This window comes from Silurus meridionalis, chromosome 11 (genome assembly GCF_014805685.1).
Source record: "Silurus meridionalis isolate SWU-2019-XX chromosome 11, ASM1480568v1, whole genome shotgun sequence".
NCBI classification, from domain to species: Eukaryota; Metazoa; Chordata; class Actinopteri; order Siluriformes; family Siluridae; genus Silurus; species Silurus meridionalis.
Genome location: NC_060894.1, coordinates 18,891,648 through 18,917,017, shown reverse-complemented (window position 1 = coordinate 18,917,017; position 25,370 = coordinate 18,891,648). Strand labels below are relative to the sequence as shown.

Below are 25,370 nucleotides of genomic sequence, written 5' to 3'. Positions count from 1 at the left end.
GAAATGTATCTTAAAAACTTTTCCAAAGACACAGTGCTCAATAACTCGAAGCGTTTCATGCAAATGTTTTCAAATTTTTTATTGATTTTTTTTCTCCTGCAGGAGGGGCATATTATTTGATATCGCGAAGTTTAGGCCCCGAGTTTGGTGGATCCATTGGCCTCATTTTTGCGTTCGCCAACGCTGTGGCAGTGGCTATGTACGTCGTTGGCTTTGCCGAGACTGTCGTTGAGCTGCTTCATGTAAGACACTGTTTTTTATAATTTTGTATTTTTTAATGCTGTACTGTTTAAATGGTATGTATGAAGCTCATTTCCACATTTCCAAATGATTAAAAGTTCCTCTCAAGGTTTCTTCCTCATACCATCTAAGGTAGTTTTTCCGTGCCACAGTCGGCCCAGGCTTGCGCATTGGGGATAAATACGCATAGTTCACTTATTTTCATTTTAGTTCTATAATTTTTACACTCTGTAAAGCTGCTTTGAGACGATGTCCATTGGGAAAATAATATAGAAATAAACTTTAGTTGATTGGAATATTTCATTTTTGATGTGTAAAGCTTTCTGGCACTACAGAGGGGGTCATGCAACCCGATTGGCTGAAAAAAGGTCAGATTTGCGGGAACAAAGTTGGAATTGCGAGCGGAAAAAGTCTGAATGTGTAAAATTTGTACATATTTAAAACTGTAAAAGAGGGATAACCGATTGACCAGTCTGTTATTAATTAATCTAATCCTGTCACAGGCGTCTAATCTAATCATGCTCGATCAGATCAACGACATCCGAATTGTAGGAATCATCACTGTCATTATCCTCCTCGGAATCTCTGTGGCAGGAATGGAATGGGAGGCCAAGGTGATGCATTTTATTATTTGTATTTATGATCCACTTATTACTCATTTTATTAATACAAAAGCTTAACATTATGCATTTTTTTTGTTTTTGTTCCCAGGCTCAGATCTTCCTGCTGGTCATCTTAATCACTGCCATCTTCAACTACTTTATTGGTTCATTTATACCATTAGATTTTAAGAAAGAGCAAGGATTCTTCGGCTATGACTGTACGGTCGTATCTTTTATACAAACGCAGCTCTAAATAATTCACAGAGGGTTTTTTTTCCCCTCTTGACATGTTATTTTATTGTCCTCTTTAGCCGGCATCCTGGTGGAAAATTTATTACCAGACTTTCGAGGAGAAACTTTCTTTTCAGTGTTTGCGATCTTCTTCCCTGCGGCTACTGGCATTCTGGCTGGTGCCAACATCTCAGGAGATCTTGCGGTGAGGCTGAAAAATTACTAGATAAAATAAGAGCTCTGGCTAAAGACCCAGCCGTGTATTTGAATTATTTATGTCTGTTTTGTTCATTTAGGATCCTCAAATGGCAATCCCAAGGGGAACCCTTTTAGCCATACTTATTACAGGCATCGTGTATGTGGGAGTTGCTGTAAGCGCAGGTAAATGGCATTGAGATGAGCTTGTGTTCTACTGTTTCTACATGTTTGATAGGGAAAAAAAAATATATATATATATATATATATATATATTGACCACTTTTATAAAAAATATAAAAATAAATAAATGTAAAAGTTATAAAAAATTTAATTACAGAATTAAAACCTTTAACGCAACACACATTTATTAATGATGTCCTTTCTGTAGACAGATATTAAAATATATTTTAATCACTAAACATTTGTTTTACTAATGCGTCAAGTTTTAAATCAAGCACCAAAATCCGTCATGAAGCACACATCCGGCAATTAAAACAGTCCGTGTAGAAACATGGCACAAAATTCCTTTTGTTGTCCTAATAATTTACGTTTGATTTACTTTTTACAATAATATTTTGTCCTCATGCTCTATGTTTAGTCTGGTTTCACTAATAATAAACATTTGAACAGTATTAATTTTAGGTACATTTAAAACGGATAAAAATGTGCGATTAAGTTGCGATTAATGCATGTTAACTCATGACAGACATGCGATGCATCACGATTAAACACTATAATCGATTGACTGCTCTCATAAATATCATATATACTGTACATAAAATCTGTGTACATATATTAGGGATGTGCACCTCCATATCTGAGGCCGATGAGATTCTAATCTCGATTAATAGCCAATAATACAATACATTTAAAGATGCATATGAAGCAGCTACCGATGCAATGTGATATGATTCACCCCTTTTAGGATGCATTGCGGTCCGATTTGATTTAACACAATACGAACGATTTTATGCAATGGAAAAAATATGATTCTATGCAATTCAATATTGTACAGACAGTTCGCTTTTATTCCTTTGGTTGAGACAGACAGCAAATCATCAATTTGAGCCTTTTCACTTCTAACACATTTTTCTTTCACAAACACGCCTTTTATAGTCTCAAAAAAAAAAAAAAAAAAGAAAAAAAAAAAGATGAAATAAACCTAGATGTTCTTTTTCGGTTTTGTCTCTAGAAAGACGCAGCTCTACCTCTGCCATGTTAATCTGTATTCTATGTGACTCTCAGGACACTCCTCGGTCTCCGTAGTGTTGTGATACGTCATATTCACGTAGCAGCAGTGCTGCTGAGAGAACGCGCTTGAGAAACAGTTTAACGAGGAGAAATCAATTTACATGTCAAAATATTGGCCACGTTCTAAATAATAAAAATATAGCACTTACTAATAATTATATATAAATAAATATTATTGTATATATATCTATGTATGTTAAAAACTATATATATATTAGTTTTAAATGTATAATATTAATATATATTTTGTATGTAATAATTACTTTTTTATATATATACATATAGAAATGCCTTATGACAGTCTATTGTCTATTGAAATCTACAATTTCTGAAATGTTTGTATCTCTAGCAATTGTCATTTTTCTCTCTCGTCTTATCACGAGCATTGTTTATTTTCTTCACCAGGAGCCTGCATTGTGAGAGATGCCACTGGAATCCCTGCAAACGGCACTTTAATGCAAAATTGCACTGAAGCGGAATGCAGGTTTGGTTTTGACTTCTCCTCCTGCAAGCCTGTTAACCGAACAGAGTCCACCTGTAAGTATGGACTCCACAATAACTTTCAGGTAAGATTATGGCAAGTATTTATATATACTTATATACTTATATATATATATCTTATACAAAAGCTTTCGAAACAAAGTAAAAATAATACCTTGCTTTTTCCCTGTTAAAGATAATGAGCGTGGTGTCTGGTTTCGGCCCCCTCATCACAGCCGGGATTTTCTCTGCAACCCTTTCCTCTGCCTTGGCCTCTCTGGTCAGCGCCCCCAAAGTGTTCCAGGTGGGTGTCTAACATCCCTGCTGCTAAACTCACATACTGTAAAAGATTTTATTCTTTATCTAAATAAATACAGCGCAATGAAAACAAAACTGTTCTCGTTTTTGCCGTGTAAAAGTGATCTTTTTGAAGTAAAGTCTGTTCGAGGACATTGTTGAACACTTCGAGATCTGCTTAGCGTAATTTGCCTTAAACTTGACACAAAGTTGGCAAAATTCTAGAGATAAAATTTATCCGGCTGCAAAGGTCACATCAGCGGCAAGACAGGGACGGAAGTGTCCTTTTTTCGTAAATGCTGTGTTGCATCACAGCCTGACAGACTTGCCATCAGCACAGGATGTTCATCTGCTCAGTATCACAGTGTAACATCACGATGTAAAGTCCGTACTCCTGTGACTCGAAGCAGACACGAACATCAGTTAATATTCCAAAGCGACACATTATCACAATTTGTGCAAGAAGAAATCAACAAGTTTGTATTTGAGCTACATTTAGGAAAATGTAGGGATTTGTGAAAACCCAGTGGTTTAGATTCTGACAGTAGTTTGATTGGTGGATTTTTCTCTGTTAGTATTGTACTTTTTTACTAGACTTTTCTAGATACTTTTACTTTTGATGCTTTTTTTTTACTAGAAACAGAAATGAAAACTGGTCATTACAGTTATTTCTCTCTGTCATGATGGAAATTTTAGCAGCAAAATGTTTATGAAATATTCTGTTACTTTACACAGAATTTCTCTAAATCTTGCTTTTTTTTTTTTTTTAAACAATAAATAAATAAAAGTAAAAAATTCCTCGAGTAAATATCTGTATTTCAAGCAACTGTATAATAAATAAATAAAAAATCCACTGGCATTCATCTGTTGGCTCAAACGTTTTTGTTAGGCTTCTTGATGCATCTGTTTGTTTTCTGCATCTTTTTTTATTTCTTTACTTTTGCATAACACAATTTGATGCTTTTGTTTTTTTCAGGCTTTATGCAAAGACAACATTTACCCTGGCATTGCTGGTTTTGGGAAAGGCTACGGCAAGAACAACGAACCCCTGCGTGGCTACTTCCTCACGTTCGGCATCGCCCTGGCATTCATCCTTATTGGTAGGCAGAGAATTGAGACTTGGGTTGCCCAAATATATAAAAATATCTTTTAAAACTGTCTCTTTTTGTTTCCAGCTGAGCTGAACATCATCGCACCAATCATTTCAAACTTCTTCCTGGCATCCTACGCCCTTATTAATTTCTCAGTGTTCCACGCTTCTTTGGCAAACTCTCCAGGTAAGGTTTATTAACATGCGTTATTAACATGTCTCCAATTTATCTTTCAGATCAATGAGAAGTATTGTGTATGTGTCTATGTGTGTGTGTGTGTGTGTGTGTGTGTGTGTGTGTGTGTGTGTGTGTGTGTGTGTGTGTGTGTATAATTTATTTATTTATTATGATGCAGGACTTCTGTATGTATTATTTGGTGTAATATCAGAAGAAGAATTAAATTAAATTAGAGCTATGAGTGATTTAGATTCTCAGAGATCCATTACAAAAGCCACATTTACAGTGATCTCCACTAATATTGTCACCCCTGGAAAAGAAAATGTGCAAATAAGGCTGTAAAAATTCTTCGTTTTGATTGTACACAATAATGTTCTCCTCTACAAAAAAAACCCCGACAGAATTTTGTTAAATATCTGTGCCACGATTCACAGCTGCCTCTGCTTATATTTAACAAGGTTGCCAGTATTGGTGGATAACACTGCATAAAATAAAGTCAACAGGTGTTAACATTTTATTTATAAAGGTCTCAGGCATTTTGCATATTTTGTTACTTCCTGTTATTATAATTTCGGATGTAGCTGTACCGTGAAAATAATAAAAACAATATGATTTGCTCAGCTCCGAAACCCATATTTTATTCACAATAAAACATAAACATATCTAATGAATGTAATTTAAATGCATGTTTATGCAAAGCTGATTGGATTACAAAAAGTATGTCATTTTTAATTTCACGCACAAATATGAAATATTTTTGAACATTAATCGTTTTTCATCCTTACCGTATATATTTATATTGTCATATTATAATAGTGTCATCATGCACACGTCAGAATTTCCGTAGTCGTGTCGACTGATATCTCTACCTCTATCTTTTATCATAAACTGAAACTGTGACAGTATTTTATCTCTAATTTATTATAATGACTGCTTTTTGCTGTAGAGTTTAAATAGCTTTAATGGTAACATAGACAAGGTTATCATAGTAGTACTATAATGTTTGTCAGCAAATGTTGTATTTGTGTTTTCAAGCACATTTTAAGTACACATTTATTCTTTGTGTAAAGAGGTTTGCTCTTCCTCCAATACCAAAGCTCTAGAAGACAACCAGGTATATATCTTTAATCTAAATCTGACGTTTATGTATCCAGTTTCATGAACATAAAGGGTACAATTTATTGACACAGCATAAATGATAGAACTGTCTTTCTTTCAGTTATTAATAAAATAGATTTTGTTGTCCAACCACATTGTACCCTTTATGTAATGTATCTTTGGGTAGCCTTATTGTGTAACAGTTGAGCTGTGTAATTGCTTGACCTTACTAAAAATCCCATTAGCCTAGTACTAGCTCCTTGTCAAAGAATCCCATTTATTTATTGTAACCGCTCTCATATGTATTCTAACTGATGCTAACTCATTTTAATCCAAATCCGTATTCATGCTTATGCAAACTGTGGCACTGATACATTATACTGTCTGTTTGTTTGAAAAGTTAATAAAAAATATAATGTGCCATTAAAAATGTTTTAGGACAGGAGGTCTTCAAGCCAGGTATAAATTTCTTCAATTTTATGCCTACAATGTGCACCTTGTTTAATTAATCAGCGTCCTCAATAACAAACATCTTGCGTGTGGATGTTAATTGATTAGTCAACACACGTTTCAGTGCACGAGGAAACTCCTTCGAGGGGGAAGCCGTCTGAAATTGGTTTGACATGATGGAAGTACTTGAGCAACTGAAAATTTTCATCACCGATGTTTAGTAACGGTGCACTGACGACCTGAAGAGCGACCAAATTGTTGTATTTTATGCCGTAACTTATTACAGAATCTACAGAAAGAAATGCCAGAATATGTAACTGTACATAGTAATATATAGTCCGAGGTGGCAAAAGTACACACATCCTTAGTACAGATACTCGGGTTTTAAAGACTTTGGTAAAACTTGATGTACTGACTAAACTTATTTACTCAAATGCCTTCAAACGTACTTAAGTATCCAAAGTGCTATGATTTTATTACGGCTATAATTTTCCTATTATCATTTTTTGTCCCAAGACTTTTCCTTAATCAACTCAGTTTATGTGAAAAGACTCTGTTACTCTTAACACACCAATCTATTACTAGTATTATATTAATGAGTCAAACACTGATATCTATTAAAATTATCATGAGCCCAAAACCTCCTTTTCAACTACTCAAAAAAAATCGCGCAAATAAGTCCACAGGTGTTGTGGCGAGTTCGAGTGTGGAGTTTCTTCCATCGTTTATTCCTCTCGAAATGTTCTGTTGAACTGACACTGAACTGTATGTTGGTGATGAGTAGATACACCAAGCTTCAATCAAAACAAGTTAAAAACGGAGCATGCGCTCGACCCTGAATAAATAAAAAGAAACATCTTATTTCGATATTTAACTTTGAAATGTAGTGAAGTTGAAGTCTCCACAAATGGAAATACTTCAGTAAAGTACAGATACTAGAAAACGATGCTTAAGTACAGTAACGAATACATTCACTACATTACTGTCCAACACTAACTACAATAGCTGTATATGTATTATTATATTGTAATAACATTTAACTTCGTTACATTTACATTACTACAATTGTTCACTTATTATCTGTATTATTATATTGTACTGTTATCCTATTTTTTATATGTACGTAGTGATTTTCTACACGTGTACAAATATACAGGTCTATATATGTATGTTACTTATTTATGGTTATTTACGGTCATTTACTGTTTACATTTTAATAGTGAGTTCTTGTTATGCAGTTATACATTTGTAGATATACATGTATTTATTTATCATCACTGTATAGTTGGTTATATATTTATACTGTCATACAGTTATATAGATATGCAGATGTGTAGTTTCCAAGTATAAAGTTACAGATGCACAGATTGTGCAGTTATTTGGATATACAGATGTGTAGTTTTCAAGTATAAAGTTACAGATGCACAGATTGTGCAGTTATTTGGATATACAGATGTGTAGTTTCCATGTATATAGTTACAGATGCACAGATTGTGCAGTTAATTGGATATACAGATGTGTAGTTTCCATGTATATAGTTACAGATGCACAGATTGTGCAGTTAATTGGATATACAGATGTGTAGTTTTCATGTATATAGTTACAGATGCACAGATTGTGCAGTTATTTGGATATACAGATGTAGTTTTCATGTATATAGTTACAGATGCACAGATTGTGCAGTTAATTGGATATACAGATGTGTAGTTTCCATGTATATAGTTACAGATGCACAGATTGTGCAGTTAATTGGATATACAGATGTGTAGTTTTCATGTATATAGTTACAGATGCACAGATTGTGCAGTTATTTGGATATACAGATGTAGTTTTCATGTATATAGTTACAGATGCACAGATTGTGCAGTTATTTGGATATACAGATGTGTAGTTTTCATGTATATAGTTACAGATGCACAGATTGTGCAGTTAATTGGATATACAGATGTGTAGTTTCCATGTATATAGTTACAGATGCACAGATTGTGCAGTTAATTGGATATACAGATGTGTAGTTTTCATGTATATAGTTACAGATGCACAGATTGTGCAGTTAATTGGATATACAGATGTGTAGTTTTCATGTATATAGTTACAGATGCACAGATTGTGCAGTTAATTGGATATACAGATGTGTAGTTTTCATGTATATAGTTACAGATGCACAGATTGTGCAGTTATTTGGATATACAGATGTGTAGTTTTCATGTATATAGTTACAGATGCACAGATTGTGCAGTTATTTGGATATACAGATGTGTAGTTGTCATGTATATAGTTACAGATGCACAGATTGTGCAGTTATTTGGATATACATTTTATACACGTATAAAATCGCAGGGATATGATTGTGTGTACTGCACAATTCAAGTAATACGGATCATGGATTTTATTTGTGAATGGTGGTTTTAGTGATCCCTTAAAACTACCACAGGATGAAAGATTCAGGGGTCCGCTGGGACACTCGGAACACTCAGGCATTATTAGACTGAACATGCTCGAGCACATTACAAAGTAATAGTTGATTTATATAAAGGCCAGATGCATTTGCAAGTCAGTAAATGGTGACTGGTGTGTATGTTGGGCAGGGTGGAGGCCCAGCTTTAAGTACTACAACATGTGGGTGTCTCTGGCTGGAGCTGTGCTGTGCTGCGTAGTTATGTTCGTCATCAACTGGTGGGCTGCGCTCCTGACCAACGTCATCGTCTTATCCCTCTACATCTATGTCAACTACAAGAAGCCAGGTCAGTGTAACTAGTCATTTTCCTCCATTTGCTGAAGAAGCAGTATACTGAATCCTGTGCATTAATTTGACCTTTTTTTTTTTTTCTTCCCCAAATTCTGAACTGAAAATGTGAGATTTTACAAGAAGAGCATAATTTTTATTATCTGAAAATAAGCATTTTTTTTTTAATATCAAATGTGCATAAGCACAGTTTTTTTTTTTTTCCCTTTCAAACTACATATTGATGCGCAAGGCTCCTTTTTTCTCTGCTTATACGGGTGTCATTGTGATCTGCTGCATCTCAATGCAGCACCACAGCACTTTCTCATACACACACACACACTGCAGTGGAGTTGATGTGCTATTTTTGGTTGTAGATGCAGTCTGAGGAAGGAGAGAATTTCATTGTAGGCATTGCATTTTTATAATCTTCTTCAGGATGTATAAATAAATAAAAAGGCTAAAAAAAAAAATTAGGGTAAAAAAAAAATGAATGAATATTTACATAAGTTAATGAATGGATAGAAATACAAATAAATTCAGTCACCTTCCACTTTATTAGGAACACTTGATTATTCATGCAGTTATTCAATCAGCAGCAGTGCAATGCCAAGAGCTCTATTACATATATATATATATATATATATATATATATATATATATATATATATATATATATATATATATATATTTTATTATGGATGTGCATCTCCATTACTGAAGCCGGTGTGTGTGTGTGTGTGTGTTTGTGTGTGTGTTTGTGTGTATAATATGTACATATTAGTTGTGGGTGTTTGTTGTGTATGGACACACCTTATTGCTAAGTGAGAACTTTGATTTTATTGTTCAGAGCCAACGAGAACGATATAACACTCAACTTCTGACTCCTCATGACAAAATAAACGGGTGTTTTTAAATTCGATGCTGAGCACACGAACCGATTAAACCAAGAATATCTAACCCAACGAAAGCAATAGCGAACAGCTAAGCGTGTGTGATGCATCATTAGGAATTTGCGTGTGTGTGGCGTCATTGAGGCTGAAATTAATTGGTTTGGTCGCCTGTAAAGCCCATTATCTGTAATTGCAGTTTGAATTTCGACTGACTGACATTGGATCCGACGCGTATTTCAAGCAAAAATGTTCAGACTTAAAAAATATGAGTTTGACCAAAAAACTATTTTGGAATTATGGTTATAGTTTGGTTCTCAAAAAAATGATGAAATAAAAAGTTCCAGCCACTGTTACCACAAAATCTGAGGCACACAATTGTATAGGATTGCTTTGGATGCAGTAATATGAAATTGTTGTATCAATTGTATCTAAAGAAACCCAAACCTGTTCCAGCACGACGATGCCCCATGGTTATAAATGGGTTGGAGTAGAAGGTGAGGTGGTAGCGCATTGGACACTGGATTGAAAGTTCAAATCCGAGTACCACAAAGCTGCCACTGCCGGGACCTCAAACAAGGCCTTTAATCCTCAACTGCTCAGGTTTAAGCCACTCTGAATAAAAGCGTCTGCTAAGTGTTATAAATGTTAATGTTAATCTTGAGTGGTCTGCTATAGCGCACTGACCTCAACCCTATTGAACACCTTTGGGATGAATTGGAATGCCGACTTCCATCTTTTGGGAGCATCTGTTATTATAACAGTAAATAGGGACTGAATGTGAACTGAGAAACCACAGGAATCATATGCTCAGGTATCCACAACTTTTGTCCATATAGTGTATGATAGAATCATGAGTGTAGTTACTTCCTGTAAAGGTCATAAGAAACCGGAGAGGCAGAACTCTGAGGAATTATAATATTATATAATAGTATTTACCCATTGTAGCTATAATAAATATGAATATAAAATTGCCAGTTTAAACCATGAATCATGTCTGCTAGTTACACAAAACATTTCCGTAGTGATCGTCAGTCTCGTTTTATCTGTTATTCTCCAAAGCGTACAATCCAATGCCGAAAAAAAATCTTTTTGTAATAGAGATAAACAATTTAACGCCACAGACTTTTTCAAGGTAATCTTCTACATTCCTAGTGTTTCTATGGTGAGGGAACAGTCTGGGCTGTTTGTTTTATTATTTTTTATAACACTTGATGTGTGAGAGATGCCCACGCTTTGTAGAGTTGCTCTGCCTGGTGCAGATGATCATAGGAGGAAGGACAGGAGTTTGGCGCCTGCCCTGTACCACTTGCTGTGGCGGTGTGAGGGTCACCTGTCCTCTGGGTCACCAGCATGCTGAGGCCACAGATGCTCAGAAGTACCATGCGGCGCACACGTGTGTGTGTGTGCGTGTGTGTGTGTTTGTGTGTGCGCACATGCGGTTGCCAAGTGCGTGCGTGTACGTGTGGTCTGGCGCAGTGGAAAAGGTCACTAATGCGAAAGTCCACCAGCACACACACACGCACACACACACTGCTCTGTAAAAAAATGAAAGAACAGGTGTCTTGCTGTCAAACAGGCCCAAACATTCAATGTGTTCCATTTGCAGATGTGAACTGGGGCTCTTCTACCCAGGCGCTGACCTACCACCAGGCGCTCACGCACAGCCTGCAGCTCTGCGGCGTCGCCGACCACATCAAAACCTTCAGGTACAAACATTCTGTCGTTTCGACGTCCTTATAAACGATCCTTAAAAAAACCCAATGTGTATGATGTAATTTTCTGCTTGATTGAATTCACTATTCCAGGAGTTTGTGAAGGTCCATTTCCCTGCTTGTTGCCTGATTAGGTTTTAACGATCGCAGGTTGCCCGCACATGTGCAGAGCTTCTTAGTGTTTGCAGGTGTGTAGTCAAGCTGGGCTCGCTTTGTAGATTGTTGATTCTGGGTCTAGTATTTATTTATTTATTTTTTATCAAAGTCTGCAGCCATCCTGTCTGCTCGCTGTGTTGGTCACTATTTATAGCTTGAACTTTTTAATGACTTCCAGTGCAGAGATTTTATACTGGTGCTACTGGTATATGAAAGGCCATTCAGAAACGTTTTCTTTTTGCTTTAAAAGCCACAACGTGCCCTGTGTTTCAGCTTCTCTGCATTTATACACAAATATAGTAAGGCTAAAGAAAATTCTGACAGTCATATTCCCATGGGAGCGATAAATAAGGGGGGCCTCTTGGGTTATCAGTGAAATCTTGAGCACTGTGGTAAAACTATTAGAGGCCTAACATGCAGTTTTACTATATTAAATGTAGGGGTGACTCCAAATAGTTTACGATTCAATGCTGGGGGGGCGGGGGTACCTGGTTCTTGATTTGCCTACATATGAAATGCAAATCCTGTCTGCAGTTATGATATTTTTTGTTTATTGATCCAGAATGTGTTTATATATTTTCTTCTATATCTCTGTGAGATGTTCTGGTTATACTTTCAGTCAACTATAAGCAAGACTGGACTATTCTGACTTGATTATGTCAATCTTTAGACCCTAATTAATAGTTGTGTTTATTAGGCTTAATCTGATTAAAGAATTGGTGCTTAATTTTTGCCTGACTGTTAGTTGACCACGGTTTATTTCTAGACGTGTGATGAGCATCTGTATGTGAGAACTGCATGTGGTTTAACTTTATTAAACCACACAGGTAAGTAGTAGTGTATATATATATATATATATATATATATATATATATATATATATATATATATATATATATATATATATATATATGTATATGTATATGTGTATATATATATATATATATATATATATATATATATATATATATATATATATATATATATATATACACACATGGGCAAGAGATTGGAAGGATATCATCTAACAGGTGATACAGTTCTCTCTAACATTTCAAATGTGGAGAGTGTTAAGGCCATAGCATGTGATTTACATCATACTCATTCTCAGCAGTTCCCATAGATGGGGGTAAGTTCAACCACATTCTAAACAGGATCGAGATGTTTCATCTGGCTCATACCTGGATGTTTGTATTCTCTAAGGAAACAGCGGAACCGGGACAGGAAAATGCCTTCCTCAAAATATCCCACTTCATAAACCTCATAAATAACAACAAAACTCATAAATCAATATTTTATTCTCAATAGAATATAGAAAACGTATCAAATGCTGAAACGGTGGAAAAATAAGGTGATTAGCCTGTAACACGTCTCAAAAAGTGGACAGGGCCATGTTTACCAATGGGTAGCATTCACTCTAACAACAGTCCATATATATAATATTTCTGGGAACTGGAGACCAGTTGCTAGAGTCTTGGGAGAGGAATGTTGTCCCATTTTATTAAAGTATTCTATCTGTTCATCAGTCCTGGGGGTTCTTTGTTGTATGTCCCATTTTTTTGGAATTGGGGTTGTATTGGGGTTCCATTCATACTTATTGATGTCTTTTGTTAGGTTGAAATACTTCACGAATATCATTAAGCAATAGAATACTCATTTTAAACAGGGTTCTCTGATTATATTCAACCAGGAATTAGATGTTGGATTAAATTAGAGCTGTGCTGTAAAGGCATGTGTGAGGCTGCTCCCTTTAGTTCTCCTGTAGATGAACAATTATGTTGAATGTACAGTTTAGTTCAAGTATCATAAGACTTTTTATAATACGGCCCAATAATCAAACTACACCCTATATGCTCTTAGAGTAACCAGATTACATTTTCCCCAAGATGATCTTTTAACACACATGAAACCTAATTTCTGCCAGAGGTAGTCACCTTCACTCATCAGGTCCTGAAGCCTGCCTGATACATGCATTTCTTCTTATTCAATTTTGTGTTCGGGCACATTTTGGTGGATTATTACAGAATGACCGTAATCTCATTAACATTAAGGCAGTGATCAGCTAGCCGACACCATCAGAGCTGAAATAGAGGAAACTTTAACCAGCATGTGGCCTGTTATTGTTCCCAAGGCAATAAGTCTGTAGAGGATTAGGACTCTTTGATTTTGCCACTATAATCAAACCAGTTATAATCAAACTAAAGTAGCCTTTGCTTATCCATAATCCCTTCTTCTTACAGTATGTCCTTTTGAAGTGCAGTAATCTGAATTTCTCAAATTCTATTCCTGACCTATGATCTTTAGAGGTCATGTGGAGGTCAAAATGGTCTAACTGTTACGCACATAGTGTAGTGCTGGAACTGTTATTGTAATGGTTATGGTTATTATAATACTGTCAAATAATTATTTTTTTCACCATGAGCCTTGCATGTTTTGATGTAGTATTGGGCCCATTCATGGGGCATTTTCCAGCACATATTTTCCCAGTTTTTTTGGTTATTACGCCTTAATAGATATGGTGCCACAATCAGGCCGAAGTGGCTCCAATGAATATTATCCAAATGATCACATTAGTTACATGTTCACACTGGGCGACAGATATTGGCCACTGGATTTTTATTTTAAATAACACAGTAAAATGAAAGTAAAATAAGAAATTCAAATAAGAAATACATACACATTAATTGAAATGGAATAAAATTTGCAGCAGCAGTGAAGCAGATGGCAGAAAAGTCAGACTACAATGATTTTTGTGCCACACTTATATAATTTATAACTTGTTATAAGCTTAAATAATATAAAGTAATACAAGCTATTGCACATGTAACAATTATTATTATTATTTTATCGTCTATATCTATATTGTGGAGCAGCTGTTACTGTTATATATATATATATATACATACACAGAAAGGGAAATTTAAGCCATATCAGAAATGCATTTGTTTGTTGACACTAACATTTCTGTCTTAAGGACCATGTCAAATTTCATACAATATCCATCAAATATGTTCCTCTATTCATGCCAAACTTGCTGTCTTTTTTATTTTTATTTTTTACTTCATCAGGCCGCTCGAGAACGTTGTAGTGAAAGTGGTCAGAAAATGATTAGGCTGATGCAGTGCTTGATGCGTGGTTCCATGCTGTGAGGGTTGTCTGACATTTGATGTCTAATTACCACTAAATTGGTGAGGAAGTCATAAGGAAATCACGCCGACTCTCAGGCAACAACAGAAAAGTATCCACCCTTATCAGTTTCAATTCTGCCAAGGCCACAGCTACCACTGGCCAGGATTCCAAAGAAGCAGAAATCAAACTTGGACTGTCTTTGACATGATATCCATGAGAGGTAGGAAATCGTTAATGAAGGCCATGGACCAAGTTTGGTAGGCAGAAATCGTACTCTGTGTTGTCAGTTCTCACATTCTATCAAGATAAATGTTTTATTTTGACACACAGCAGTTTTTAGATTCATTAGCAAAAAAATGCACAAAATTAATGACCTTATTTGGTGCCTCTTAATGGCGTTGAGCAGCAGAAAGGCATGGATCAATAGCATGTGCTAATTAGGATCCCAAAGGCTGGCGCTTGTGATTATAATTGCTTTATTGGTTTGGATGTTTGTAGCATTGCCTCGTCAGTGGCGAAGAAGTTGCATTTACAGTACACAAGCTGTAAGGCTTTCAAATGAGAAATCCACAAGCAGGGTCTCATGAACATTCACTTGTTTTGATTTCCCAGGCCGCAGTGTTTGGTGATGACCGGAGCCCCCAACTCTCGGCCTGCTCTCCTCCATCTGGTTCATGCCTTCACCAAGAACGTTGGCTTGTTGATGTGTGGCCATGTGCGCACCGTAAGTTCCTGAACTTCCCTTCCTGAGAACAGATATTTCTATTGAACATGCTGGACCAAAGGTGTGCTCAATACCAAGTTGCGTGCAAGTTACAAGTTTTCCGATGATAAATGTTCAGCTATTTATGTCGATTTTAAATATGAAATGTTCCACACAGTAGTTGTTTGTTTGTACATTTATAATAGCCCTACAAGGATCAATAAAGTTTCCATTATCCCAGTGCTGGGAACAGGAATGATGCAAGAGTTAGACCTGAAAAGCACTTTACAGCCATTCTCTTGCCAGAGCCTGTAGACCACAGTAATCAAAAACACAGTTTCCCCCCCACAGCTGGACCCAAAAGAACATGGCACCCTTGCGCTGGCTCACATCACTCAATCTTCCATTACTAAACCAAACACTGGGCAAGCTGTCAATTTTCCTGGCACTTATTACAGACAAATCGGACTCAGTCGGTCATAAATGTACCGCTGCATTTATTATTCTGCCCATATCATGTCATGGGAGCCATTTATAAAAAATAAGAGACCTAGTTGGTGTTTGGTGATTACCACAGCAGAAAGCCTTGTGCAATCATGTCATTTCAGTGAGCCGTTCTTTCTGTTCTTGCCATCAGAGTTCTCGGAGACCCAATTTTAAGGAGCTGAACAATGACACGTTGCGGTACCAGCGCTGGCTTCTCAACAACACCAAAGCTTTTTACACACCTGTCATAGCAGAGGACCTCCGGCTGGGCACCCAGTACCTCCTGCAGGTGCGAGTTTGTCTGACAGAGATGCTTATCCGCTGCTTTTATGTTCTTGTTTTTAGTTTGTTATTAGTGTGTGTGTGTGTGTGTGTGTGTGTGTGTGTGTGTGTGTGTGTGTGTGTGTGTGTGTGTGTGTGTGTGTCTTAGTCTGTGTTGTGGTTCTAAGGTAACATGACTCTGTTTGTTAGGCTGCTGGACTGGGGAGACTGAGACCCAACACACTGGTGCTTGGCTTCAAGAACGACTGGCAGAATGCTGATATGAGGGATACAGAGACCTACATCAATATGCTACAGTGAGCCAACAGTTTGTTAAATTTGCTGCATACCCTGTATATACTGTTTAATCTCTATCTCTCTCTATCAAACAAAATCCCGATCCCTCTTAAATCCATGTCCATGCTGTAACATGTCCTTCACCATAACCTGCTCCATCTTGTTCGTTTGCGCATGCAGCCGCAATGTTTCTGCTAATTGTTCCGACCTGGTGGAAAAATACAGTTCTAATGTAAACTGGTGGTAAAACTGATTTGGTTGCTGCCTGACTTCCTCCCACGAGACACGAACAACCTAACAATCGCTTTTCTATGTGTTTTAGCGATGCGTTTGACTTCCAGTATGGAGTTGTCATTCTCAGACTGAGGGAAGGGCTGGATATTTCCCATATTCAAGGCCAAGGTACAGTGCAGATCATATCTTCTGTTGTTATGCTTAGTGCTAGAGATAGTTTGATAGAGAAATAGCTAGAGAGAGGGTTAGCTAGAGGTATAGAGGGAAAGATTGATAGAGGGAGGGATGGATGGATAGATGAACAGATGGATGGATACCTAGATTGGCATTATGTTAGATGGATGGATAGTTAGATAGAACTTTGTCATTGCATAGTGCAGGTACACAGCAACGAAGTGCAGATAAATGAATACCGTCCTAATTATGCAAAATGTAATTTAAATCTACATACAGGGTTTTAGCTCATTTTTATTTATAGATTTTCATCTGAAAAAAACAATTTACCCATTTACACTGCTTTTCATAACCACTAGCACATGTCCTGTTTGAATGATAAAGCCATGTGTTGTGTGTAAATTTCAAGCGCTGCGTAATCCAATGCGACTGTAAAGACAGCCGGCTTTTGTTTAGGTGAACGAAAGTGAGATTGTAATGAGGCGTGTTTTTTTTTTTTTTTTTTTTTTATAAAATAACACAACAATCTGTTAACCGTTTCCACCGAAATTCCTAACGTGGTTAGTTTGACTGCATGAAAACATTAAACACACGACTCACTGAGACTTTGATCATGCCTTTGTGCCTAAAGATGATACCTCGGGAATGAAGGACGTGGTGGTGTCCATCGACATGAGCAAAGACTCTGATGGCGACTCGTCCAAGTTTTCATCTAAGACCACCAGTGTTCAGAACAGTCCTGCTGTCCAGAAAGGTCAGTGCTGTCTACTTTTTTTGTAGGGGATTTCTCCACATAAAATTCCTTTGTATTAATGAATTATAAAGTTATAAATTTCCTTGAATTCAAATGGCTGTTATTTACACTTCGTAAACAATTAATAACCCTTTCTTCCCCCTCAAGCGCTTTTTTCAGTTGCTAAGATTTTTTTTGTACACTAAAGCTTTTCACAGAGGAAGTGGTGTGCCCCAGACCCCTGTGATCTTGACTGTCCATCTGGGACCATGTGTTCCTGTTACATACATATACACACATGCAAACAAACACATACACAAACACACACACACATCTCCCACAGCTGGGTGACAAACAAACCGGTAACTCATTCCCACAAACTGGAAGGATGGGAAAAACAGTGGAACCACAGTATTTCTGTAGGATGTCACGAGAAGTCTCATCTAAGCTTAGAAACATAATAAATCCCCAGATTTCGTCATAGTTGGATGGGATGGAACCCCAAGCAGGGGTCAAGGGGAAGAATGGGGGGGGATGGGGAGAGGTGGCTGCCATTTCTCATAAGTCAAGCGAATGCTTGAATGGGCACCATATGAAAATGTGGCCCAGCTGATTACACGTTTGACAGTGCGGCTGTCTCTCTCAGGTCTTCAGAGACGAGGCGGATTCTAATGGTTAAGCAGCCGGGTGTGTGTGTGTGTACATCCAGATATAAAGTGCCCCATCATTTTATTTCGACTGAAGGAGAAACAGCAGCTCAAGATAACAGCAGGAGGGGAAATGTGATGCAGAGGCATGTGGTGACGTCACGACAGGCTGTAGAGTCGACCAATCAGCAGCGCTGACTCATGCACCCTGTCACACACTGCACAGTATTGAAGTCAAATGCAACACGCAAAATATATATATAATACACACACACACACACTCCTCCACATACTTCTTTTTGTTTCTTTTCCCCCACCACTTCTCTTTTTTTACACCCTCCTTTATTCCCCTTTTATACAACTCAAATTCTCTCTTTATCCCACTGTTATTCATTTATTCTTTCTCTCTCCACTTTTCTTTCTGCCATTTTTATTATCCTTCCTTCTTTATCCGCTTTCCTTCTTTCTTTCCTTGTCCTCTTTTTTTTCTTTCTTTTCTCATCAACTCTCCTTCCTTGTCCACTTTCACAGGAGTCAAATCTGGCAAAGAGGGTGTGTGTGTGTGGAAGTGAGCTTGTGTAGATTGTTCTCCAACAATCATCATGCACAAGTTGGTGAATAGTTTTTCAGGGTTGAGCTCATTGAATGCTCGTTGCAGCCTCGTCATACGTCAAACTTTCACGCAAAATTTCACGTTTGCTTTTTTGCTCTGCTGTCCATGACGAAATCGCAGACGTGGTAAAGCGCGCGGTCAGAATAGCACCAGATACCACCTCGTAATCTTCAAGAAACCAGAGGTGAAAAGTACAGGAGTTGTTCATGTGTAGACTTGTGTTTGTTTTGTATTCTGTTTCCAACATTCATTCCTCAGAATTTCCTCCTGAGAACGAGAGAATTCGGCGTGTAATTATCAGATAGTCTCGCAGACATGCTTCAATTTTTCTCTCGGTGTGTGTGTGTGTGTGTGTGTGTGTGTGTGTGTGTGTTTTCATGACAGACCTGTTGCTTATGTGTGTAAAAACGATGTACATGGTGTTCATGTGACTTTTCCACTTACAGAGACGTCTATTTCTGATGCAATGTTTATAGAACAGACGTCTCATTGTAGCTCACTGTTTGACGCATGTGTTTTCCATCACGACAACAGCGAATATTAAACCTCCTCTTTTTTTTTCTCCCCCATCCCTTTTTTTTTTTTTTTTGCTTTTTATCCAGAAGATGATGAGGACGGCAAAGCTCCTACACAGCCCCTGTTGAAAAAAGGCAGGCAGTGCATCTTGGGTTTTGTTCAATCACTCTTTCGTTTTCTGCCTATTGCTTCTAGTGTCTTCTGCCTGTCAGATAAGAATAACTTCCTTTTCTTCAGTGTTCATGTTGTCTCTCCTCTTCCTTCTCCTGCTGGCTTCTATTCCTGTATAGCACCATGCACTCCATCATAGATGGAAAACCTGTGTGTGTCTGTGTGTGTCTGTGTGTGTCTGTGTGTGTCTGTGTGTGTCTGTGTGTGTGTGTGTGTGTGTGTGTGTGTGTGTGTGTGTGTGTGTGTGTGCTCTAATAAAGTCGTTCCTTCTCTCCCGGATTCCTTCTGCTGCATCTTGCTGCTAAATCTGCTTCCGATAAAACTCCTTTACAGTACATGTATGTGCTGTGACTGATAGCAGAATGCGCTGCTTTTTCTTCTTTTCTTTTTCTTTAACTGGAGATCAGCGTAGTGTTTGCTTGGAGGTGTGTAACTGGGCTTTCTTCTGGGACTTCTGGGACTCGAAATAATAAAAAAAACCCTACAATTTCCTCGTTTCTCTTTTGATCTGCATCAGCCTGCAGTCACATTTAATATAGAAGAGCTGTAGTGTTGCTTCCTTACTGCTTGAGCGCTTCGCTAAAGTATTATTATTTTTTATTTTTAGATAAAGCGAGTCCTACGACGCCCCTGAATGTGGCTGATCAGAAGCTGCTGGAGGCCAGTCAGCAGTTCCAGAAGAAGCAGGGGAAAGGAACGGTGGACGTCTGGTGGCTGTTTGATGATGGCGGTGCGTCGCGGCGTCATTACTCGACCCTAGGGTGCACCTGGAGATCCACTGAATTAAAACTGTCCTCCTTTTGCCCCTGCAGGTCTCACGCTGCTCATCCCGTACCTCCTCACCAACAAGAAGAAGTGGAAGGATTGTAAGATACGAGTGTTTATCGGGGGCAAGATCAACCGGATCGATCATGATCGCAGATCGTTAGTATCGTATTGCTTTTTTTTTTTGTGTTACTCATTTATTTGTAAGCCAATACAAAGCAAGTGGAGATTTGGGCTCATTCAGTCACACGGGTGTTAAAATCTGGTACTGATGTAGGTGAGGTGAGGAGTCCTGGGGTGCAGTCAGTGTTCTGTAGGGTTGAGGTCAGAGCTCTGTAGCGCTCTCATTTATGACTTTATAATAATTAAATATAACATATTACTTTATGTGTAACTAATGCACTTATATCTTCAAAGTTCAAGTTCAGTGAAAGTCAAATTAGAAAATGTCTGATTTATTGTAAAATAAAGTTTAAGGCCTAATACAGCTATTCCGTGGCCTATATATATAATATATTCTGTTGTTTTTTCCCCTCATCCTGCTAGGATCATTTTGTTCACCACATTGGCCAACCTGCTCAGGGCAGACTAATGGTCTTCCAGCCTGAGCCTGAACTGAGCTACACCATTATGCTGTTTTCTCTTTGGATAAAAGCTGTTTACACACAGCATGTCTGCACTAGATTTCTCACTCTCGCTCCCATTGCTGAAGCGGGCTCTAAACCCACGTGCCGGCTTTGTCCAACGCAAATGTTTCCCATTGTCCTCTGCAGCTGCTTGCCGCTCCTTTGTTTGCTATATTTAGCGACGTGCAGGCGCTTGCTGCTTTCACAGCGTGCCGCGGGAAGCGTTTAGGCCGCTCGCTTCCAATCAACCGTGTGCCGTCTATAAAACTGAAATTCTCTGTTTGTTGTTTTATATATATTTTAAGATATTGGTGAGCAATTAATGCTGGGAAATAGGTTGGAAATCATGACTTGAACCTTTTCATTGTAGAAACGTCCATTTCGGTTTCGCATTTTGCATATTATTTATCGCCCTGGATAGACTGAGATCAGATTTAGTTTGAGAACCGAGCCATCATTTCTTCAAAAAATGACACCTGCTATAAGATCTCTGCTTATCATTACTCATATCAGGGCTTTCAGACTCATATTACTTTATCCAGCTGCTTTTCTTGTTGTCCAGAGGAAATTGCTCTCCAGGGAAAGTTCTCCAGCTGATCTCACTCAAGGCTTCAGATATTTTTTTGAACCAATTTCGATTTCAAATCCACAGCCAGCCACGACATTTAGTGTTTAAAAGCTCGAGATTTACCAGTATTATATTTACGTCTGAATCGAAGTTTGTAACATGCTTTTGTGTTTTGCTTTGTTTAGCATGGCCACGCTGCTCAGCAAGTTCAGGATAGATTTCTCTGATATCACAGTCCTCGGAGACATCAACACAAAACCCAAGACTGAGAGGTAGGACCACAGCTTCCTGTCCTGTTCACCACGCTGCACTCTCATTTCTAATTATGCACATGTACTTGGAGATCCTCATGACTCAACCCTCCATTTGGACAGAGAGGTGTAGCTGTTACTCGGCTCTCTGGTACTCTGCCCCTCCTGAGTAGCACTGAATTCATATGAATTTAAAATGTAAGGTTATTACCCCATACCCCACCTCTCTGATGCACCTGCTTTGAACTTGTTTATCTGCCCTTAATAAGGGTTCTTGCAGTGTGTGTTAAGACAGTTCCTGTCAACTTCCTCCGGCCGGTTGCAGTTCAAATTAAGTTCATAGGGAACTACTGGTGTGTTTCTTTGGTATGGTTCCATGGGATTGTGCCCCATCATTCTGGCTGAACACGGCATCATGGAATGTAGGAGCGTTTGCTATTTGGGATTCATGTCCGTCCAGGACACAACACAAAGTCCCAGTCTAGTGAAGGATTTTATTAAATTATTTTTGTCCAGATAAATAAATTGGATAAAAATACATAAAACCTAATCGTAAGGTAACTGATGAACAAATCACTCTTTGGATGTCCAGCTGTAAATTCTGCATGAGAAAAATACAAATGAGACTAAAAATCCTGTTGAGTGTGTGTGTGTGTGTGTGTGTGTGTGTGTGTGTGCTTTACATGTCTAAAGGGCAGTTGTAATTCAGTGGTTAAGGCTCTTAAGGTTGGGGTCTCAGCACCGCCAAGCCGCTATTATTGGGCCCTTGAGCACGGCCCTTATCCCAGTCTGCTCCAGGGGCAACGTACCATAGCTGACCATGTGCTCTGACCCTGGATTGGTAGCTCAGGCCACGTCCACACTGATCTGTTTTCTTTAGAAAATGCATATTTCTCTCTCCTTTGTGTCCTCCCTGCACACACAGACGCCGTTTTCAGCCAAAACTTCAACTTTTCGAAAACGTTCTCCAAAGTAAATTTGAAAAGAATTTAGAATTTCGCCACAGCGTTCCAGAGAGCCGGAAAGTAACGAATCGGCAGGCGGAAATGACGCGTGTCGAGGCGTCTTACGTTTTGCTCGTGCGCAGTACAGGGGACGTAAACGTTTTCAGATGTTTCTGTGTGGATGAGCAACTTTTGGGAAACTATTGATAGTAAAAGTGAAGACGTGGAACTTTTTTAAACAAAAAGGCCGTTTTCAAGTTGATCAGGATTGGTGTAGATGAAGCCTCAGTGGTTAAGGCGCTGGGTTACTGATCGGAAGGTCGGTCGAGCAAAGCCCTTAACCCTCTGTGCTCCAGGGGTGCTGTGGGGATCATGGCTGACTCTGTGCTCTGACCCCAGCTTTCTAACATCGCTGGGAAATGCGAAGAAAGAATTTTACTGTGCTGTAAAAAAAGTGCATATGATGCGTATAAAACACCTTTAACACTGGAAGGTTTTGCTATTGAGAAGCACCTTCCCTCTAAATGCTCCTCAGACCGAATACCTGTTCAGATATTGTTCATTTTCTTGTTACCGTAACTGAGAAATCAGCCTTTGAGTTATAACTCAATGAATTATATTATTATTATTATTATTATCATATCTGCATATTTTATCATTTACACTCCATCATTAACAGTCACCACTCAGTATCAGTTCTCTATCATTTCCGATATATTTCTTTTCAAATACGTGAACGAAAAACATTGTGCTTGTGTATTTGGCAGGGTGGAAGACTTTTCTCAGATGATCGAGCCCTATAAGCTGAGAGAAGACGACATGGAGCAGGAGGCAGCGGAGAAGCTGAAAGCCGACGAGCCCTGGAGAATCACGGATAACGAGCTGGAGCTTTACAAGGCCAAGGTAGGGGACGATTACACAACCTTCATGCGGCACACATGCTGGAACATGCACGTCCTTCTTATTCATGTTCTACACACATCTTAATTCTGATAATGAATAGCCAGTTTTTCCACAAAGTCTAATCGGTGAGATATTCCGGATTCTACAAAACATCTGCTTCATACAATAATCTAAAAAACTCTTATACTCTTCAATTAAGCTTCCACAAACTACAGCCCCGACTGGCCCTCTGAACAATTCATTTGAAATTAGTTTTACTATTATCATATCTGTTCAATATAGCGTTCCATCGGTGCTACTGCATGCGAGCAATCGAGAAAAGTTAGAGACAACAAAATGGTCAAATGTTTCGGGAAGCAGGGAATCAAAAGTGGACACGTGATTCTTTTTTTTTTTTTCGACGCAAAAATATTACTTATCTGAAGACTCATTTAAACTGTTCAAAGAAAACAATCTGCACAATCCTGCTGGTCTCTCCTGCGCAATAATCCTGCTGGTCTCTCCTGCGCCATAATCCTGCTGGTCTCTCCTGCGCAATAATCCTGCTGGTGTCTCCGGCACATTTTCTGTTACAGAGCGACCCGGCCCCCATTTAAAGAAAGGAAAAATAATGTGACCCTCACAGAAAATCAGTGTTTCAGCGAAGTCTTAAAAAAGAAAAAAAAAAAAGAAAAAAAAGGAAAATTATTAAATCCTAATTTTAGGCCTTTTAAACAGGTGGGAATTTTCCTGATGTTCACGTGACGTCGCCTCTAACGCTCACTGAAATGCTCCCGCATCTAATGTTTTTGTTTCAGTTCCTTTTGCTGGTCCAAATATCATTCACTGTATCACAACTACAAATGAGACCAACATGCAACAGCCAATTAGCTTTCTGTTATTTATTAATTTATTATTTATTATAAGGGTCCCTGGTGGTCTAGTGGTTAGGATGCGGCGCTCTCACCGCTGTGGCCCGGGTCCGATCTCCGGTCAGGGAACCAACCCCAGCCACTTTCAGTGCCGGTCCCAAGCCCGGATAAATGGGGAGGGTTGCATTAGGAAGGGCATCCAGCATAAAAACATGTGCCAAATCAAACATGTGGATGATCCGCTGTAGCGACCCCTAATGGAAGAAGCCGAAAGAAAAGTTTATTCAGCTATGAAGAAGTGCAAGTTTGATGATACCTGGCTTGAAGGAAGAAAAAAAAAAAAAAGAATCTAGGGCTCGGTTAAGGGCGGTTCCTAACAACGTGCGTGTGTGTGTTTGGTTCTGTGATATCGGCCTTAAATTTTATTCTTAATTCGTACAAACAGTGTTGTAATTACACTCGTGTACAGCAGGGGGGCTGTTATGAGAGTTGGAGTAAGATGAGCCATTATTTACTACATATAGGTTTGTAGGTAAAATACGGGTGTGTGCACCGCTTGTAATCCGACACCAGTGTTTCATTGTAACCCCTGTGTCTCTGTGTGTGTGTGTGTGTGTGTGTGTGTGTGTGTGTGTGTGTGTGTGTGTGTGTGTGTGTGTGTGTTGTGTGTGTGCACAGAGTAATCGTCAAATCAGACTAAACGAGCTGTTGAAGGAGCACTCAAGCACAGCCAACCTTATTGTCATGTAAGTAAAGCTGAGTCAATGTGTGTGTGTGTGTGTGTGTTTGTGTGTGCTTATTTATTTAATTATTTTTTTAACCCTGCTGAAATCAATAGATAGGGTATAGATAATTTCCTGCAAATAATCATACACAAAATAAAAAAATACTCAATTT

General features: G+C 38.3%; 1 protein-coding gene across 3 annotated transcripts in view; it reads left to right on the top strand.

The window, feature by feature from the left end:
* The window catches only part of slc12a2 (solute carrier family 12 member 2), a 58,720-nt gene that overhangs the window by 32,837 nt on the left and 513 nt on the right, over nucleotides 1–25,370 (top strand). Inside the window, exons 5-26 of one of the 3 annotated variants that reach the window (XM_046861888.1) lie at nucleotides 103–242; nucleotides 744–854; nucleotides 952–1,060; nucleotides 1,154–1,278; nucleotides 1,370–1,454; nucleotides 2,928–3,088; nucleotides 3,199–3,306; nucleotides 4,276–4,399; nucleotides 4,475–4,576; nucleotides 8,704–8,859; nucleotides 11,340–11,439; nucleotides 15,343–15,454; nucleotides 16,071–16,208; nucleotides 16,391–16,497; nucleotides 16,800–16,879; nucleotides 17,517–17,639; nucleotides 19,484–19,528; nucleotides 20,173–20,295; nucleotides 20,378–20,489; nucleotides 21,710–21,796; nucleotides 23,487–23,622; nucleotides 25,152–25,219. In XM_046861888.1, coding sequence (XP_046717844.1) covers nucleotides 103–242; nucleotides 744–854; nucleotides 952–1,060; nucleotides 1,154–1,278; nucleotides 1,370–1,454; nucleotides 2,928–3,088; nucleotides 3,199–3,306; nucleotides 4,276–4,399; nucleotides 4,475–4,576; nucleotides 8,704–8,859; nucleotides 11,340–11,439; nucleotides 15,343–15,454; nucleotides 16,071–16,208; nucleotides 16,391–16,497; nucleotides 16,800–16,879; nucleotides 17,517–17,639; nucleotides 19,484–19,528; nucleotides 20,173–20,295; nucleotides 20,378–20,489; nucleotides 21,710–21,796; nucleotides 23,487–23,622; nucleotides 25,152–25,219 — 2,452 coding nt within the window. Of the gene's footprint in view, nucleotides 1–102; nucleotides 243–743; nucleotides 855–951; nucleotides 1,061–1,153; nucleotides 1,279–1,369; nucleotides 1,455–2,927; nucleotides 3,089–3,198; nucleotides 3,307–4,275; nucleotides 4,400–4,474; nucleotides 4,577–8,703; nucleotides 8,860–11,339; nucleotides 11,440–15,342; nucleotides 15,455–16,070; nucleotides 16,209–16,390; nucleotides 16,498–16,799; nucleotides 16,880–17,516; nucleotides 17,640–19,480; nucleotides 19,529–20,172; nucleotides 20,296–20,377; nucleotides 20,490–21,709; nucleotides 21,797–23,486; nucleotides 23,623–25,151; nucleotides 25,220–25,370 lie in introns of all 3 variants that reach the window. The other 2 variants (XM_046861887.1, XM_046861889.1) reach the window with 2 other exon arrangements.